The sequence below is a fragment of the Panthera uncia genome (genome assembly GCF_023721935.1).
Source record: "Panthera uncia isolate 11264 chromosome B2 unlocalized genomic scaffold, Puncia_PCG_1.0 HiC_scaffold_24, whole genome shotgun sequence".
NCBI lineage: Eukaryota > Metazoa > Chordata > Mammalia > Carnivora > Felidae > Panthera > Panthera uncia.
The window spans coordinates 65387179-65407221 of record NW_026057580.1 but is presented as its reverse complement, the minus strand read 5'-3'; the positions used below and the strand labels follow the sequence as shown (position 1 = coordinate 65407221).

Genomic DNA, 20043 nt, shown 5'->3' with positions numbered 1-20043 from the left:
TTCTAGCTCCCCTTTAGAGCAAAACTATTTGAAAGAGTTGAATGGTCTCAGGTCTCTGGTTCTTCACCGCCCGTTCTCTTTTGAGCACTCCATGCCACAGCAACTGCTGTCAAGGTCACCAAAGACTGCTATGTTGTTGGATCCAGTTGTTTGGTTTTTTTGAAAAACCTCTTGGCAACTTTTTATTTGAAAAACCGTCTTCCCTGTCAGCATTTGACTTCTTGAAATGACCCTCTTCCCTTGTTCTTCAGGACCCCTCTTCACCAGTCAAGCCTTCTTAGTCTCTGTTGCTAGTTTCTTCTCATCCTTAGGATCTAATGTGCTACCACTGAGGGTGGGTGGATGGGGAAGAAAGAGGAGTCTTACGGAGAGGTTTAGTGGTTTGGGAGCGTAAATGTGGTACATGACACTGGAAAGGCAGAAAGAGTGCTTATCCTGAAGAAACTCACCTAGCAGAAATGTTCTCAGAAATGTCAAGCAATAGGGGCAATAACAGATACTTTCGTGTCTTAGAAAAGTCATTTTATATGTTGAAATTTTGTAATAAACTACTTTGGGTTATTATAGATAGAGTAGCCAATTTGTTTAAAACAAAAAAGTTACTAGAATGTTTTCAGCTCTAGTTAGCTGATATTTATGTCAATATTAAAAAAATAAATAAAACCATGTATAATAAAGCAGTTAACTTGACTTGTATCAGAATAGATGCAGTCAAATGGCTTTTTTCAACTCCTGAATCTATGTACTTATTTCAAAGATGTTCTGGAAACATTTTTTGGGACATGGGGAACATTACTCCTAGACAATGTCCGTATCAAATACTAGACCCATGCCTATTTGTTAACTTCAAACAGCTTTAACATTTATCTTCTTCACCAGACTTGGCACCAAATGACTTTGTTGTTTAAAAAGATCACGAATGATTTGGGGTGCCTGGGTGGCTCAGTCGGTTGAGCTTTGGCTTAGGTCATGGTCTTGGGCATCGTGGGTTTGAACCCTGTGTTGGGCTCTGTGCTGACAGCTCAGAGCCTGGAGCCTGCTTCGGATTCTGTGTCTCCCTGTCTCTCTGCACCTCCCCCGCTCGTGTGCGCACACGTGTGCATGCTCTCTCTCTCTCAAAAATAAGCATTAAAACCAATTTTTTTTAACTTAACGAATGAATAAAAGAAACCATCTTCAAAGAACAGAGTAAAAGTGTAAAAGAAAATTCCCTAAGTTCTGAAGACCACTTCAAAATTGGAATTTCAAAAACATTTTGAGCACTGGTACCTTTAGCTTAACGAGTGGTTATAACTTTCCAAGTATATAATTTTCTTTGAAAAGATCATTCATTGTTTTTGTGCTTTTGCATGTGATGATAAAAAAATTGTAAGGTTGATTATTTTATAATCTACATCTTGAGGATCTAGAATTGTATGTGGCCTGTAACCCTGTAGTAGTTTTTAAATCCTTCCATTCTTTTGGAGGCAACGGATACATTGTATTTCATAGGTGGTTATGGAGCTACGGCTTTAAATATGAAACGTGATCCTCTACATATTAAAACCAAAGGAGAAGAATTTCCCCTGACTCTGGGCCGGGACGTCTCTGGGGTGGTGATGGAATGCGGACTTGATGTGAGGTACTTCAAGCCTGGAGATGAGGTGAGATCTGCGTGGTCACTCTTCTTTTTCTAAATATACTTCCAAAAGAAGCAAAATGAAATTCGCATATCTGTGTCCTTGACCTTTTTTCTTCTTTTCAACAAGTATACTGAACTTTGGCCAGAACCTTCATGTTCTTGGTTCTGTTGTTACATTTTTCACAAACAATTAAAAAATAGCTTGACTGATAGGTGTCTGGGTGGCTCAGCCAATAAGTGTCTGACTCTTGATTTTGGCTCAGGTCATGATCTCCAGGTTTGTGAGATCGAGCCCCACATTGGACTTCACACTGGGCATGGAGCCTCCTAGAGATTCTCCCTTTCCCTCTACTGCTCATGCTCTCTCTCTCTCTAAAAAAAAAAAAAAAAAAAAAAACCAAAAAAAAGCTTTTATTTTACTTAACTTTCTAAAACTAGTGTTTAAAAATTAATATATTTTAAAAATATTTTATGGTTTTTTTTTTTTTTTTTTTTTTTTGCCCTGGAAGAAGTCTTTAAATGACAGTTTCTACCCTATGGGTTAGGTGGTTTTAAAATAAAATAGCTAAAGTTTGGTATAATAACCTGTCATTTGTCACTTTGAACTTTTATACCAAGAAGTTAACATGAGCTCATAATAATAGCTAACACTGTTCTAGTTGCTTTTCATAAAATAACACATTTAATCCTAATGAAGTAGGTAGTTAGGCACCATTTATACGATGGGGAAACCAAGCTATAAAGAGGCCCCACGGCTGGTAAGCACGGGAGCCAGAATTCAAGCCCCAGAGACTGTGCTCTTACTAGTACTCCAAGTAGTCAGTAAATACACTAGGATTTACTGGCGTCTGCTTCCAATGTGGTTGGACTTGATAAATCCAGAATCGTACTACATTTATATTATGTGAAAATAACTCTTTTGCTTGGTATATTGCTGATTTGTGCTTTTTTCACAGAATGGGGTCTGTTACTGGGGAAAACCCTCATGCTGAGCTCTGGTCAGAAAATATGTTTCTAATGAAGTTGTGTGTTTCAGGTCTGGGCTGCAGTTCCTCCCTGGAAACAAGGCACTCTGTCAGAGTTTGTTGTAGTCAGTGGGAATGAGGTAACTCACCAACTCTGTGCTGAAATGCCATTAGAAAGTATAAACAAAGACTGACAAATATCTCTGAAATAACTGGTTGTTTTTCAGATCAGGTTTTTGTTTTATGGGTAGTTTTGAAGATAGAGAAGAGGAACTTTTGAAAGAGTAAAAAAGAATTTCATGTCATTAGTAACACTGCCTGCCAAAGCGGTTCTTTGTCTCCCGTGGAGCAGGGATTTGGAGTGAGATTGAGAAGCCCTGCTGTGTTTCTCAGTTTTACCCAGTATGAGCAGTTGAAACCAAATATACCAAATGGAGCATACCGATTAATCATCAACAGAAGCATGGGAGTATCAGGCTGTTTTAAATAACTTTAAAAACAGTCTAATAGAATACAGTCAGGTGAGCTTGATGATTTGAATAGAAAGGGGTTAACATTGAGCAAATTGGCTACAGAAGGCAGGGCAGGAAGGGAAAAGGGGGTATTACTGAGATCAGAGAAAGTCTGGAAAGATTATCTTTCACTAAATGGGAGTAAAGGAAACAGCTGATCTCAGAAACAAATTAGAATGTGTTTATGAGGGCTCAAGGTTTATTTGGATTTATTTCTGGGTATACTCAGGACTAATGGGATTATTGAATGTGGTCTCTTTATGAAGAATTAAGCTGCTTTATCTGATAATGTAGCCTATAAAATATTACTGAACCTCTGTGAGGTAGATTGAGTCATTAGGAGAATATTCCTTAGGGATAATCTTGGAGGAGGGCATGCAGTAAACACTGAACCTGGTAGAATGTTACAGACTTATCTATGAAAGTAGTTGGATTCCTACACAGGTAAATGTGTTTACTTGTGTTTATAGGTTTGCAAGTCATTGCTTATTTTTAACTGCTCTCTTCGAATTTAGGTCTCTCTGAAGCCCAAATCACTCACTCATACTCAAGCTGCCTCTTTGCCGTATGTGGCTCTCACAGCCTGGTCTGCCATACACAAGGTTGGCGGCCTGAATGACAAGAATTGCACAGGAAAACGGTAAGTATCAACTGTGACATCTAAACCTCCCTTCAACTCTATTTGTGTCAGGTTCCACTTTGTGTTGATTCTTAGCCCGAGCAAATGGGAATTAAAAATTTTTAAATGGAAACATGTAGGTGAACTTTAGTTGTGTGAATCGCCTAAATAGTGTGATTTCGTATGTGAATCTCTGCAAAGAAGATCCTAGCTTTTATTAGATTCCTTAAAAGTTTTAAGGATCATCTTATACATTTTCTGAGGAATGCTGTGAAGGTGCAGGTGTTTTTGTTTTGTTTTGTTTTCCTACCTCTACTAGGATTTACTCTCTCACTTGCATATTGTATTCCAAAGACCAGATATAAAGGGACTGCAAAACACTGTTGATTATTCTTAAGATCTCTTAGGCTCAGTGCCTGGCATCCGTTAGGTCAATTCTTGTGCTTCAAAGTGTTTATTGTTTGAGTTAGCAACAGCAGTGAGTAGAAATGTCTTCGGTGTACTTGAGTCCGTATCCAGACCCTGCTACTTTCTAGCTGGGTGGTGCCCTCCGTCACTTCTCTTCTGTGAGTTTTGTTTTAATGGTTCAATGAGATAACACAAGTAAAACTAGTGGCCCAGATTGTGGCCCATGGAAGGCACTCAGTAAATAGTGGCTGCTGTTAGGAGCAATGAGATTGTATTTTTTTGTATTTTAGAAAGTTGGCCCGATAGGGGATACTGATTTTATTTTTTGGTGAGAAAAGGAGAGACTAAGAACCATTTAATGATGGTGATAAAGGAGAGAGCTATAGGTCAATTTTTAATAAGTTAAAATGAGTTTTTTGATTACTAAGAATTGTGCAGGTAAAATAACTATACTTTTCTGAAACCTTACCCTTTACATTTAATGTGTTGGGTTATAAAGGATTGAATTTAATGAAAGCTTAATAGCTGTATTTCTGAAAGCAGTGTGAAGATGATTCATCTAATGAAGTGCTACCCTTTGTTGTAGAATTCATGGCAGGTGTTTACTCTAAGGGTCAATCCTGTTTATTTTTTAAGCTTTTGAAGTTACCATTTAGGTCAACTACTTTGTTTAAAGTAAATTAGTCTGGCCACAAAGATTTTTCTAATGGTTTGTTTTCATTAATAACCTTGCAAAATTCAGGGTTTTTAGATCTTTATTATTACTGTAGGCTCTGCATTGACATTGATGCTTTATTATTTTGTTCTGTTCTTCCTTAAAAACATTAGACTTTCTGTGCCTGCGTGACCATAAGTGCACTATGGTTAGAGAGCTCTCATTCCTTTTGCCAGTTCAGGGTTCTCCACACATACTTGTTTTTAGTATCTTGAAGACAATTTAGAAACAACTCTAGTTGCCTCTTCTCAGGTACATGGATCTGTGCCCCATTTTATTACAAGCCTTGTGGGTAATTCCTTGGTACTGCGTTGCCTTGTGTTTAAGCAGTAATGGCTTGGAACTGGGGAAATAGAGCCCCAGGTCCTGTTCTCCAACTCTGCTGCCGACTAATGAGGTGACCATGTGCGTGCCATTTCCGGTCTTGCGCAGTTTCCTCCAACGCACTGGGTGTAGGACGGGGCAGGTTGTTAGGGGAGCTCTGAGAAGTGGGAAGTTTTATACCTTCTAAGGCCATTATATTGTATATTCAGTTGGGTGTGTTCGTTGATTTAGCCACATATTAGCCACACTGGAGTGAAATCTACTGTAAAGAGCCTCCCTAGCTCATCTCCTGAATTTCCTGCATCCCCGCATACTTGGTGACCTGACCTGTAGCATGCCTTTGTTCCAAGTGGTAATGAGACCTGGCCCCTGGGTGCTCTAGGAAAGTTGTCTACTGAAGTGGTCATAATGGCCCACTTCTTCCACTCCTTATTTGTGGGAATTGAATGAGTGATGTGAGCATCTTAAGGCACTATAAAAAATTTTATGTGAAGAAATTCTGACGAGAGTGGGATTTTACTATACATCAATTCAGAGGTTCCAGTGTCCAGAGTGGCTTTTTTCAGTTTGACTATTCATTGTGAATGGGGGAGCATATTTTAGTGTCTCTAAGCCATAATTATTCTCTATTAGCTGTTGGCGTTGAGGCATGTTTTCGTCTGCAGTAAAGCAGGTCAGTGTTTGTTAACGGGGTCTTAATAGTCTGTTTTTCTAACTGGTTAATTAAAAAAAAAAAAAAAAAAAAAAACAAAAAAACACTCATCAGCACCCTGGAAGATTTTATAGGATTTCTTTATAACAAACAGCTTTTTGAAATTAGGACCAAGCTTTCTAAGAGTTCAATGTGTTTACTTTTTCCTTTTTTGTTATATAATTGTATTTCTGCAACAACTGAGCATCAGTTAACCAAGGTAATAGTTTAATATTGATGTCACAAAATGTCATTTATGCCTACACTTTGATAGCACTAGAAAATGTCAGGTGAAGTGATTTTTTTGTTACCAGCCCATCCATAGTTTCTTCATGATTTATTAAGTTGGAAAACATAGATAACCTAGGGCTCTCAAGATGATAGACAGGTTTTAAAAAGTGGTTACACCAGGTATATTTTGAAAGCAGTTCAGTCTGATGTTCTATTTATTGGTAGTGTCATGGTACATCTTGCATATTTCATGCTCTACCTGAAATTCATCTTTTACAGGGAAAGTTGTACTTCACTCTGTTTGACAGAAGTATTAGAAAGTCTTAGAAATTGAACCATTCTTCTTCTACAAAATAAATTTCACTTTTAAATTGTGTATACAATGCAATGAATTTAGGAATGCTTTTCGCTGTTTCTTACCTGATTAGGCTTTTTGACAGTAAAATTTTGTCCTATGATTGTAAATTGTGTGTCTGATTAGTTCTATTACAGAATTACAAAGGTGCAACTTGAAAAACATCGGGTTTATCCCCCACCATCACTACCACCACTGTGCTTATATCGGTAATAACACAGTTTCCTTCTTTCAGAAGCCTTCTGCCTGTTCTTCACTGGACCACCCACCTATTTCTCCCCGTCTCCGCTCCCGCCACCCCTGTGGAGTTCGGGTTTTCATTTGCACTTGACTGGGTGGTAGGGTTAGAGGGGTAGGGGGAAGAAGAAAGAAACCCCGGCCCTTTACTTGCTCCTTTGTGAAGAAATCTTGGGGCTGGGAGGAAGAGGAGAGGGAGGGTGGAGACTCTGGCTGGTGTGATGCAAATGGATCTTGCCTCTGCTTCTGGGCCCCCTGGAGCCCCAGGAGGGCTCAATTAAAGAAATAGTAGAAAATTCTCTCCTGACAATTTGTGTTTTGCAGACGAGTTTTCTGGGTGACTAGGATAATATCTTGGGAAGTTGAGAAGTCATTTGCTCCTCAGTGACCGTAATTTAGCTTCCAGCATTGGCATTCAGCTGCAGCTGTTCTCACCGGGGTCATAGCTGACTAAGTGGCCAACCAGGTGATCTTTCTCAGTTCTTCTTATCATTTGATCTTCGTGAAGTATATGGCACTGTTAACCACTTCCTTAATACTCACTTTTTTCATGGTTTCAGGACACTGGACTCCTTTAGTTTTCTTGCCTTTTTGACCATTTCTTGTAATTTTTAGAGGACCCTTTCTTTCTCCAGTCCTTAACTGTTACTGTGTTCCCAGTGTCCACTCCATCATTACTCTCTCTCTCGGAGATCTCTCACCTACTCCCAGCTTCTGTGTATATTATGGAAGCTTGCAGATCTGTTTCTAATCCCAAACTCTCTGCTGAGTTTCAGTTAGATGGCTTTTTCATATTTGAAGCTCACCTGGTACAAAACAAGACTTCCTGACCGCCATCCTGGCTCTTCTCTACATTCCTAATGTCCATTAACTGGCATTTCCCTTAAGCCAAAACCTGATACTGTTTCTGAACTCTGCTGTCTCCCCGTCCACGGCACAACTCATTGTTCATGTCCTGTAAAATTTAGGATGGTTATCAAACTGGGAAAAATGTCTTCCGAGTTTCGTTAATGTGGGAGCTGTAAGATTTCTAGGGAGTCCAAGTTTTCTCATGCAGTGAGTAAGCCTCAAATGCTTTTGCATTTTAATTGACAGCCCTCATTTGTTAGTTTGGTGTTGATGTCTTCCTGGTAGCAGTGTTAAATGACAAAAATAATACAGTGTGCTAGTGCGTTTATCCTGTGTTCAAGGGGAAACAAGCCATAGATTGGGGAGCACAGTGCCTCTCAAGCAGGGGAGCATTCTTCCTGAAGGATTTTGGGCAAGAGCGAGTTTCATAGAGCATTGGAAGAGGCAGCACGGAAATGGTGTGGTTGGCCAGGAGGTCGGTGATTTCCTGATAAAGCTAGCAGGGCCTATTTCTTAGTAAGGTCAACTAGCTAAAGCTGAGTTGGAGGATTGTGATCAGTGTTTGGTTTCCTTGACAGTGATGCATTCTTTTTAAGGGCAGACTTACTTAGGTTTAGATTTGACGTGGACCAGGCCTTGGGGTAGCCTCCATTTTGTGGGTCCTGATCTAAGAATTAATGTATTAGTGGTGTGTTGTAAGTTTTTACATGTCTTTTAATTGGAGGAACTTTCTACAGACTAGCTTCTGGTTCTGCACATCTCAAACCTTCTTTAACCATTTTTCTCCTTCACTACTTGCTTAATCCAGTGCCAGCTACTGTGATACGTCCCTCTTATCATAATAAGACAACAGGTTCTTGATGCTTTGTTGTGCTAAATTGGTGGGAAGTAGGAGTATTCCTGGAAGGCATTCCTTAAGCAGGAAACTGCCTGCCATAACTTAACTCTACTCAGAAAGGACTTTAAACTGCATCGCAAAATGTATTTCCAAATGCACTTCCCTTCCCTTTGGGCTAGCATGTTCTGAACCCTGTTAGTTCCCTGGTTCCCTTCAGCCAAATCTCGTGTTACCGGTCAAGAGGGGAAGTGTAAAGGAGGGTGTAGAAATGGAAAGAGACAGAAATTTTAACGGATTGTAGTTAATACAGGAGGAAAAATCATTTCCCTCTACCTGAGTTCTCTGCTGAGACCTCTGTAATAAAACATTAACAAGAGAAACACAGTTTATTAATGTGTATACCACATATTAATGAGGTATAATTAGAGGAAAATGAGGAACTCAAATGGGTAGCTTAGAATTCAGACTAAAAAAACCTCTTCAGCTAAAGACGGAAGAGAGAAACGTGGGGGAAGGCCGTTGTGAGGAGGTTACCAGGAAAAGCAAGGTAAAATTTGTTGTACAGATTGAATTTGGTGCCTCCTCCGTGGTTAAGAGTCTAAAGTTATCTCTAGGGATTAACCTGTGTCCTTCCTGGTAGCTAGAAGAGGAGGTATGCCTTTGTAAATTTATGTCCTTAGGAAAACAGAGGAAGGGCAGAGAGCTTTCTTGGATCTGCTGTTTCTTAACTGCCTTCAGCTCAAAACAATCCTTATGCCAAAGGTGGTATATTTGGGGGCAACATATTCTGCCTCTTCGTTAGCATATATCGTTTGCAAATTTTACAAAAATCTGTGTCCACGCAGATATTTTGCTAGGGGTTCATCTCAGGGCCTTTGTAAGGAAAGGGCCTGGAGCTAAAGCTTCATTGGTTCTGCTAAGAAGGAAAATAGGGTTTTCTTCTAGTCTAAGTTCTTGCCTGGGGCCCCCTGTAAACAAAAGACAGATTAAAAAGGGAAAAAGCACACACATTTGAGCTTTACATGACCTGAGACCTTCATAAGGAAATGAAGATCTCAAGAAATTGTTAAACCTGAGTGTTTTTATGCTACATTTGATGAGGAGTGAAGAGTCTTTTAAAAAAAAAAAAAGTGACAGGACAAATGGTATGAGCTAAGCATAATCAACTTGGAAATTTTAGCAAGGCCTACCCGTTGGGATTCCTCTCTGTACCTTTCTGTCTTGGAGATAAGGATGTCCCTTTCCTCCAGGTATAGGAGCACACTTCTCACATGAGGGTCTTGTGACCTGCTTCAGGGAAGAAGGTCAGGGAGTCCTTCCTGTATATGCTATTTCTCAACTTCCCTTAACTTAAAATATTCAACATGCCAACGTGCCATTTTTGGGGGTGATGTATCCTGAACCCTGCCAGCTCTGTGGTAAATTTTTCTCTGACCAACCATGCTCCTTTTGTCTCTTATCCGTCGTATTGTTGCCATCATAAACATTCCTTCTTCCCATCTTCCTTTTTTCTCTCTGTTCTACACCAGATCGAAGGAACCAGTGATTTGGGATGGTTTCCACTGCCTGTCCCATTTGGGGAGATGTGTTCCTGGTACCTCTGGTTGAACTTCTGAATTTCATTACCCACAGAATCATTGTTATAATATTGTATGAGGTTCTTGGTCCATTATGGGTTAGCTAAGCCTTAATAAATGGCTACCCTCGGCACCTTGCTAACATATATAAATAGCTTTGTTTTCATGGGAAAATGTGTTTAAAGTTCCAAACAACTAATTCACACATGAACTCTTCTGCACATTGGGGAATGTCTACATGAATTACAGAGGCTTAGAAGGGGACACAAAAATCTAGGCTATCTTGGCTGAGTGTGGTTAATTTGTTTTGTAGTTCTACTTATTTAAATTAAGTTTCTCACTTTAGGAAGTAAATTTAGCATGTTTTGCTATATAACCCTTTTTCCCCTAGATTTAAAAGCATGAGAAATAAATGAGATTATAACCTTTTTAGCATCATCCCTAGTTTTTATATTAATTTAATCAAAAAGTTTTTTAATGTTTATTTATTTTTGAGACAGAGAGGGACAGACTGCGAGTGGGGGAGGGTAGAAAGAAGGAGACACAGAATTGAAGCAGGCTCCAGGCTCCAAGCTGTCAGCACAGAGCCTGACACAGGGCTCGAACTCACAAACTGCAAGATCATGACCTGAACCAAAGTTGGACACTTAACCAACTGAGCCACCCAGGCACCCCTATATTAATTTAATTTTATCTGATTTGATTTAATTTAATTTAATTTTAGAGTGCGAGTCGGGAAGAGGGGCAGAGGGAGAAAGAGAATCTCAAGCTGAGCTTGAAACCTGATGTTGGACTCAGTCCCACAACCCTGAGATCATGAGCTGAACTGAAATCAAGAGTCAGACGTTCAACTGACTGAGCCACCCAGGCGCCCCATCATCATCCTTAGTTTTTAAAGACCATTTGTTTCTGCTTATGGAAGAGTTAGACATATTTAAGTCATCTTTGTTCCTGAGCCATTAGGACTTTAAATAGAGGGCACTCTAATCTTGCAGCGTGGCTTCTCCCCCCCCACAAGCACATTGTATAGGGAGAATCATGAAGGTCCTATACTTCTATGTTAGAAAAATGGGGAAAGTAAATATAAGCTTAAATAAGATGGAAAAAGCCAGTTTTTCTTTTTTGTGGACTCCTAGGGTGATCATCATTTCCCAGATGAATCTGAGGCATGCAGGTTCAATTAGTGAGAATTAGGACTAGAACCCAGGTCTCTAGATCCCCAGTCCTGGCCTTTTGATTTCTGGGGCTAAGCCAGGATATAGAAATTTGAAAGCTTATTCCTTGTTTCTGGATCTCTGACTGTTTTGTTTCATATATTTTTTATTTGCAAGGCAGTTTGGGTGTTGATGCCTTACCTCATCAGGCTGTAATACTGAAAATGTGATTGTAGATGACTTAGATGCCCAAATACAGTAAAAAGTGACTCAGTCATGGAAAAGAAGCCAACATTGACTTAGTACCTTAATGTATGTTTAGGCGGAATTCAGAGATTAGGCAGAGGTGACAGGGAAAATCAGGTTGTAGGGCTTAAGAATGCATATGCAGTGTAATAATTATTCATACTTTCTCCTGTATTTTTATCTCTGCCAGAGTGCAAATCCCACTGACTTCAAAGAAGAGCTCCACATGTGAACTTAGGAAGTAAGAGAGGAACGTGATTAAAAATCTTGGCCATTTTGAATTATAGTGCTTTTTCCAAATAGAGTATTTCCTGGGTACTTGCTCTATACAATAAGCAATATTCTTCACTCGGCAAATAGACTTCTACTTCAGCGAGGCTTGAATATATAGTGTGACCATTATAGCAAGCTGGGTAGAAAGTGTTTCTGCTGTATAGCACTTCAGTGAAGGGCCACTGGGGGTAAGCAACAGCAGTGCTTTTCCCTTTGTATTGAAAGTGCTTTGAAGAGTACAAGAATAGTTAGTTCAGCCACAGGACTTCAAACCATGGAGGACTAACCGACCTATTGCTGGCCTTGAAAATTCATTTTGCCTACTGTCCTTTTTTGAGACTTTGAAGAAAAGTGCAGGCCCTGATTGAATCTGCACAAAACATGGAGTTTGCAGGACCAGAGAATGCTGTGTCCCTAGGTCTTCTTTGCAAGCTGATTGTATGTGGCATTCCAACGGGCTTGCGCCTTGCCTGTTTTGCACTTGGAGGTGCCATCAAGTGGCAATATCAGGAACTGAAGCTGCTGTTGTAGAACCACTCCCTCTTCTGCCAAGCAGTGCTGTGAAACAACATTTTTGCTTTTTAATTTGGAGGAATGAGGCTGCTGTGGATCAAGAGTTATGGGGAGGCGATCAGCTGACAATAATAAGGTTGGAGATGTATCTGGCAGTTGGATCCTTAAGCAGCCATTATATTTGGTATCCTCTTTTGTTTGTTTATTTACTTTGAGAGAGAGCGAGAGTAGGGGAGGGCAGAGAGAGAGGAGAGGGAGTGAGTCCCAAGCAAGCTCCACACTGCCAGAGCAGAGCCCAAGTGGGGCTCAAACTCATGAACCATGAGATCATTATCTGAGCCAAAATCAAGAGTCTGATGCTTTATTGACTGAGCCACCCAGGTGTCCCTGGTATCCTCTTAATACAGCATTCCCAGGGAGAGAAGTAGAAATGAATTTCAAACTTTTCTTTACTGGAAGAAATATTAATGCAGTCTTCCAAATATCAGAGTGATTCCCTCACTTGAGGTAGTAGCAATTGTTGCCTTGATTGTAGGATAAACTGCTGATTTGGATGATATTTGACGTCAAGAAACATCAGGCATCTGTTATGTCCAGGGTAGTATGCCCAGTGCTGCATAATACGTGCTCTCTGCCCTCAAAGCCTTCCAGAATAGCTTGGGAAGCAAGCATATGGGTGAAAGTTAACATCATGGCAAATGCCAAATGCATAACATTGGGGCTTTTTTTTTTTTTAGGGGTGTAGGAAAACGGATTTGGCTGCAAGGGCAGGGACACTTCAGCAAGCAGTAAAGGCATTTGAGAGTTTGAGGAATGGGCCAGTATGCATAGGACTTGAGCATAAGAGTGAGGGGACCAGGGTAGCTGAGAGAGTTCTATTTAGGAAATAGAAGTCAGAGTTGAGTAAAGATTAGACTGTGAAGAATTTACATGAATGTTTGACTTACCACATTTCCATAAAAATGGGCCAGAATAACAAGAGAATATTTCATGGATGAATTAATTTTTGGATATGTCTGTGAGGCAGTTTTAATGCTTCTCATTCTTCCTCCGTTTAGGAAGTACTCAAGCTATTAAATGTATGAAGTGTAGGATTTTAGAGGAGTTTGTCTTTGAAGGTTTTTTTCCCTTCTGTGCACTTTATAATTCTTTGAAAATTAAAAGTAATTTCTCTAGAAGGAACACAATTAACAAGGAGACTGATTTTAATTACATTTAATAGTATTGCTTTCAAAGGGAATAGCTGGCTCAGAAATTTTAGTAGTAACTTTTAAGATCTAAAGGGTGATGAACAGCCTTCTGTGATTTGGGTAAGAGAGGAAAACATAAAATGAAACTCGGGTTAGGATTATAGACAGAGTCCATGTCCCGAGATCCTGTGTACTTGCTAGAGGCAGGTGGCAAAATCCTCTGCACTTTCTAGCTGCCAAGTCAAAGAGGGACTGACATAGTTTGGGCAACCGGAGGTGAGAGAGAGGAAGTCCTTTTGGGTTGAGACCAAACTGATAGGAACCCAGGATTGGCGTGTTAAGGGCAGTGAGAGAGGTGCAGAATCCAAACCCCAAAATAGCAAAATGATCTGGGATGTTAGATGGTATCCGTGGCCATAAAATGAAACCGAAGGTAGGATAGGAGCGAGACAGGGCGAGGGAGAGAGCCTGGAGGAGGTAAACTCCAAACTGAACACCCTTGGTCTAGAAGGACAAGAGGGCTACACTAAGCAAATGTAGTAAAAACCTGGAGCCCAAGGTTGTTTGTGCTGATAGGACAGATTCATCTGCTTTAATAGGAAGCCAAATTGAGGATAAGATTGATTTCTATTTATGAAAGTTGATGAGCTTGTCGGGACATGCCTGAACAAAAGACATTCTACTTTGGCAGGAATGTGGTCAGGAATGTGATTTTGTTCTTAGAGAGCTACTGAATCTAACACACTGAAAGGATCCCATAGCTCCCTCTTATAGAGAAAGTTATGATAATTTTAGCCTGGAAAAATTGTAAGGCATATGTTACCAAGAACTGTTTGAGACACTTAAAAAAAAATACAATATGTGGGTATTTTTGGTGTTTGATATTTTTGGTATTTGGTATTCTCAGTAGAGAGTTCATAGAATGTTTAGCTTTAAGCATTTATAGATTCTTGGTGAGCCTAAAATGAAAATCCTTATGTGATATAACCTTGGGAAGCTGAATGACTTTATTTGCTTTGAGCCAGTTCATATTGAAAACCTCTTGTTTATTTATCCCATTATGTTGACCTAATATTTTCATTAATTGTAGTTTCTTTTGCATTACAGTGTTTTAATCTTGGGTGCTTCAGGTGGAGTTGGTACTTTTGCTATACAGGTAAGACAGTTTTTTTAGTTTTGTGAATAGGAAGATTATTTTCATGAATTTATAAGTTCACACGTTATAAATTAGTTTTTTAAGGCTGAGAGAAAGATAGGTTCAGTAAATTCATTGTAATTTCAGCTTGCTTTTCTAAGAAGGAAATTTCCTAATGTAGAAGGAAGCATTAACCTCTCTAGTGATTTAATACATGAGTTAGTTTATTGATGTCCTCTATAACAAATGTAGGAAAGCCTTTTGGAAGGAAGACTGGGGACAATGCAGGTGGATGGAAGTTTGCAATTTGGTAGAAACTGATAAGCTGATTCTAAAATGTATATAAAAATGAAGTAGCCAAAATACTGTAAAGATGGCATTATTTCCCCAAAGTGATCTATAGATTCAATGCAGTCCTATCAAAATGGCAACTGCCTTTTTTGCATACGTGAACAAGCTGATCCTACAATGCGTATGGAATTTTAAGAGACCCCAAATTGACAATCTTGACAAAAGACAAAGTTGGAGGATGTACATTTCTCAATCTTAACACTTGCTACACAACTACAGTAATCAAAACAATGATACTGGCATAAAGATAAACATACGGATCAATGGAATAGAATTGAACATCCAGAAATAAAACCATACATACATCTATTGTCAATTGATTTTTTTTTTTTTTTTTTTTTTTTTACTAGGGTGGCAATACGGTTAAATAGGGAAAAGAATAGTCTTTTCAGTTAATGGTTCTGAAACAACTAGATATCCACATGCAAAAGAATGAAGGTGGACCCCTACCTTACATCATATGTGAAAACTAACTCAGCCCGGGTCAAAGACCTAAGCATAAGAGCTAAAACTATTGAACTTTAGAAGTAAACAAGAGTAAATCTTCATGACCTTGGATTTGGCAACAGATTTTTTGGTATGACACCAAAAGCATAAGCACCAGAAGAAAAAAAAAAAAAAACAGATAAATTGGACTTCATCAAAATTAACGGTTTTTGTGACTCAAAGACAACATTAAGAAAGGAATAAGTCAACACACGGGGAGCAAATATTTGTAAATCATTTCTCTAATAAGGGTATAATATCCAGAATATATAAAGAATTCTTACAACTCAACAAAAGACATCCCAGTTAACAAATTAGCAAAGGACTTGAATAGCCTTTTTTTTTTTTTTTTTTTTTTTCCAGAGAAGATCTACAAATGGCCAGTAAGCCCATGGAAGGATAGTCAGCATCATTAGTCATTAGGGAAATGCAAATGGAAACCATAGTGAGGTACTACTTCACACCTACTAGGATGGCTATTGAAAAAAGAAAACAGAAAATGGCCATGTTGATCAGGATGTAGAGAAACTGAAACCCTTGTACACGCTAAGGGAAATGTAAAATGCTGCAGCTGCTATGGAAGACAGTTTGGCAGTTCTTTAAAATGTTAAACATATAATTGCCATAAGACTTAGTAGTTCCAGGGGTGCCTGGGTGGCTCAGGTGGTTAAGCTTCTAACTCATGGATCTTAGCTCAGGTCATGATCTCATGGTTCATAAGATTGAGCCCATAGTTAGGCTCTGTGTTGACAGTGCAGAGCCTGCTTGGGATTCTCTCTCTCTCCCTCTGTCTCTGCCCCTGCCCTGCTTGCACACACATGTGCACGCTCGTTCTCTCTCTCAAAATAAACATGAAAAAAAAAAAGACTTAGTAGTTCCATTCCTAGGTATATGCCTGAGAGAAATGAAAACATATGTTCAGACAAAACCTTGTACACAGATGTTCATAGCAGCATCCACATTCATAGTAGCCAAAGAGTGGAAACAACCCTAATGTCTATCAATTGATGGATAAAGAAAATGTGGTAGATACATACACAGTGAAATATTCTTCAGCCATAAAAAAGGATGAAGTTCTGCTGCATTATACAACGTTGATCAGCCTTCAAAACATTATGCTAAGCGAAAGAATCCAGACACAAAAGGTCACATTTTGTATTGTTCCATTTATATCTTATCCAGAAGCAGCAAATCCATAGAGACAGCAGATTAGTGATGCCAAGCGTTGGGGAAGGAAGGAATGGGGAATGACTGCTTAATGGGCATGGGGTTTATTTTTGAGGTAAGGAAAATGTTCTAGAAGTAGACAGTGGTGATGGTTGTTCAATGTTGTGAACATACATAATGAATTGTACACTTTAAAATTGCTAACATGTTGAATTTTATGTTTCTATCTGAACTTTACCTCAAACAGAAGAAAAAATAGTGCCCTGAGCTTCCAGGAACAGGTTGGCACCTAGTGGCTGCTCCCATTATGGTTGAATGTGTAACTGACTGGCTCCTGAGGGAGGGGGCTTGATTATTGAGCCTCCCTCAATGTGCAGGGAGAGGCCCTTTCTGCAATATGAGGCTAGTGAGCATATTCAGAGGATTGGCCACATCACTTTCCAGAAGGGAGACTTCGGGTGCTATGCTCTCCCACCCAGAGCCCACCTGAGATCTTTTGAAGACCCAGATAGTGGTGGAAGGTTTCATCTATGTGCTAACTAAATTAGGGAAAGGGGAGAGGACTGCTAGGAGATGCAAACCTTGACTTCTTTTTAAGTCGGATGTAGGTTAATGAATAACTAAATGGAAGAAAGGAAAAGGAGAGAGGGTGGGAGGAAAAGAGAAATACCATATTCTGCTGGTTAGCGTGTAAATTGGTACAGGGACTTGGGAAATCACTGGGTACCATCTAATAAATCTGAATGTACGTGGCCTTATGGCAACCCAAAATATCCACTTTTATGAATATACTCTGCAATTATATGCACTGTTAACATGCATGTACCAGAATTATAGATATTATCTCCCACTGGAAACAACTCAAATGTTCATCAACAGTAAAATGGATAATTTGTGGTATAGTCTTACATTGGAATATTATATAATCATGAAAACTATAGTTGCACACAGAGAAGTACATGAATCTTATGAACAGCATATTAATGAAAGAAGTCAGAGACAGCCAATTCGATTCTGTTTAATGACCTTCAAGAACAGGTTAAACTAAAGAGTGTTAGGGAGTAAGACTCAAAAAAAAAAAAAAAAAAGTAAAAGGGTCATGTAATAGTCTGGATGGTAGTATTACTTTTGAGGGAGTGAGGGGGCTTTGATTGGGAGGGAGAAAGTTAGGCTCATAAGCATGATGTGCGATCCAGGTCTTAATATGGAGTGATGCTTACAGTATTGTTTGCTTTGTAATAATTTGTTAAGCTATGCATTTAAATTCCATACACTTTTCGGGGTTATATTTTACAACAAAAATACTTTTTAAAATTTCTTTTAAATGTTTTTTTTTGAAAGAGGGAGAGAGACAGAGTGTGCATGGGAGAGGGGCAGAGAGAGAGGGTGACACAGAATCCGAAGCAGGCTCCAGGCTCTGAGCTGTCAGCACAGAATCTGACACGGGGCTTGAACCCACAAACCACGAAGTCATGACCTGAGCTGAAATAGCATGCTTAACCAACTGAGCCACCTAGGCGCCCCATAACAAAAATATTTTAATTAAATAAAAACAGTAATAGGAAAGTATCAAGGTTTGATCTCATACAAAGTTATTATGAGAATAAGGAATAGAAGAACATATCTGCAGACGATAACAGCACATCAGAAAATATGCCCACAGGACAGATCAAATGTAACCTATGACTTCTAATTTTTTTTTTTTTTAAGTAGACTCCACATCTAATGTGGGACTTGAACTCACAACCCTGACATTAAGAGTCCTATGCTCTATCAAACTGTGCCAGCCAAGTGCCCCCAAATATAGCCTACAATTTCAAAACAGGTTTAAAAAATTGAAAATATACAAGACATGAACAAACAAACAAACAAAACAGACTTGGAAAAACTTGGGGAAAAATGTAAAAATAAACCAAAAAATTATTTAGCAATGAAGACTAAACTAGAAGGAATTCAGTAGCATCAAACACAATCCATAATGCTGCCATAAATAGAAATAGAATGTGCAAAATAGGAAAAAGTTTAAAACCCAAAAGAAAACAAGTAAAACAAATTCAAGAGATAGTGTCAAATATTGAAGAGAGGAAAGGTGACTGATATGTGGACAGTAGGAATCTGTGAAGAGGAAAACCAAAACAAGGGAATCGAACAAATACTAAAATCTGTAATTCAAGAAACTTCTTTATTTTCCTGAAATTAGATTATTTGAAACTATATATTATATGACCACAGCACTTCTCTAAGGACAGGGTCCTAGAATGAGCAATATCAAGGAAAATCCTAGTAGAATTACTGGCTTCTAAAGAAAAAAAACAAAAAACCTTGGGACAGGGACACCTTTAAAAAAAAAGTCACTTCTGTGAAATTTTTTACTTCTGAGAAGTAAAAATTAGATTAACATCAGACTTTTTGACAGCAATGTTGTAGTGCCAGGGGGAAGGATGGAATAACGTGTTTATAGTATACCCTTGCTTGCGTGTCTTCAGACTATACTAACTTTTTTTTTTTAATGTTTATTTTTAAGAGAAAATGAACACGAGTGGGGGAGGGGCAGAGAGAGAGGGAGACAGAATCGGAAGCAGGCTCCAGGCTCTGAGCTGTCAGCACAGAGCCCGATGTGGGGCTCAAACTCATGAAGCGTGAGATCATGACCTGAGCCGAAACTGGACACTTGACTGGCTGAGCCACCCGGGCGCCCCAGACTATAGTAACTTTATATACAGCCAAACTGGCCTTCATGTAAAAAGATCACATAGGAACTATTAATAACTTGTAAGAACTTGGAGAATATGTTCTTACCCCTTTTGAAGAAACCTAGAGAATGAACTTCTGACAACTGAAATGACTGGTGAGACGTCAACTTAAGGACTGGTGGGAAATGTTAAATGTAAATGTATCTGTAGAACTAAAACTAAGGGCTTAGAGTGCATTGTGTAAAAGCCATATGCTCTGATGAGGCAAATACAGCACAACTCTTTTTTAAAAGAGGGGGAAAACTGGAAGAGCATATATTAAAATTGTAATGCTTTCATTAATCAGGTCATTAGTGTTAGTAATAATAAATAATGTTAGTACTCAAAGACTGTTATGCATATAATGTACAGTAAAAAAAAAAAAACCAAACCAGGTATTTATGGTATATTTTAATTGTTGCTCCTGTGTCTTTGACAGCCAGGATTTTATGTGTGGAAAAAAGGAGATACAGGTAAAACAGGAAAGCAGTTAAGTAGGAGCTTTGTAGTCCTGAAGTTGAATTGGAGATCTCAATAGGAACTCAAGAGATACTTTGTGTATGTAAAGCTATCTCTTGATAGATCATTGCTCATGAAAATAATGCAGGACTTCTTGGAGAAACGCAGATTCTAGATCTAGGACACGAAATGTACAATAATGAGTCTAGAATATATGAAATAGCAGAGAAACTATCAAAAACTACTTGAGTCGTGTCAAAAAAGACTTGGGAGCTGAGGTGCCTGGAGGGCTCAGTTGGTTAAGCTGAGGTCAGTTAAACTTCGGCTCAGGTCATGATCATGCGGTTCACGCATTCAAGTTCCGCATCAGGTTCTCTGTCGTCAGTGGGGAGACC

General features: G+C 39.0%; 1 protein-coding gene across 2 annotated transcripts in view; it reads left to right on the top strand.

Moving 5' to 3' along the window:
- The window catches only part of RTN4IP1 (reticulon 4 interacting protein 1), a 50965-nt gene that overhangs the window by 9174 nt on the left and 21748 nt on the right, over nucleotides 1-20043 (top strand). For both annotated transcript variants that reach the window (XM_049654085.1, XM_049654084.1), the window contains exons 2-5: nucleotides 1492-1643; nucleotides 2658-2726; nucleotides 3614-3738; nucleotides 14426-14474. In XM_049654085.1, the coding sequence (XP_049510042.1) occupies nucleotides 1492-1643; nucleotides 2658-2726; nucleotides 3614-3738; nucleotides 14426-14474 (395 nt within the window). The remainder of the gene's footprint in view (nucleotides 1-1491; nucleotides 1644-2657; nucleotides 2727-3613; nucleotides 3739-14425; nucleotides 14475-20043) is intronic.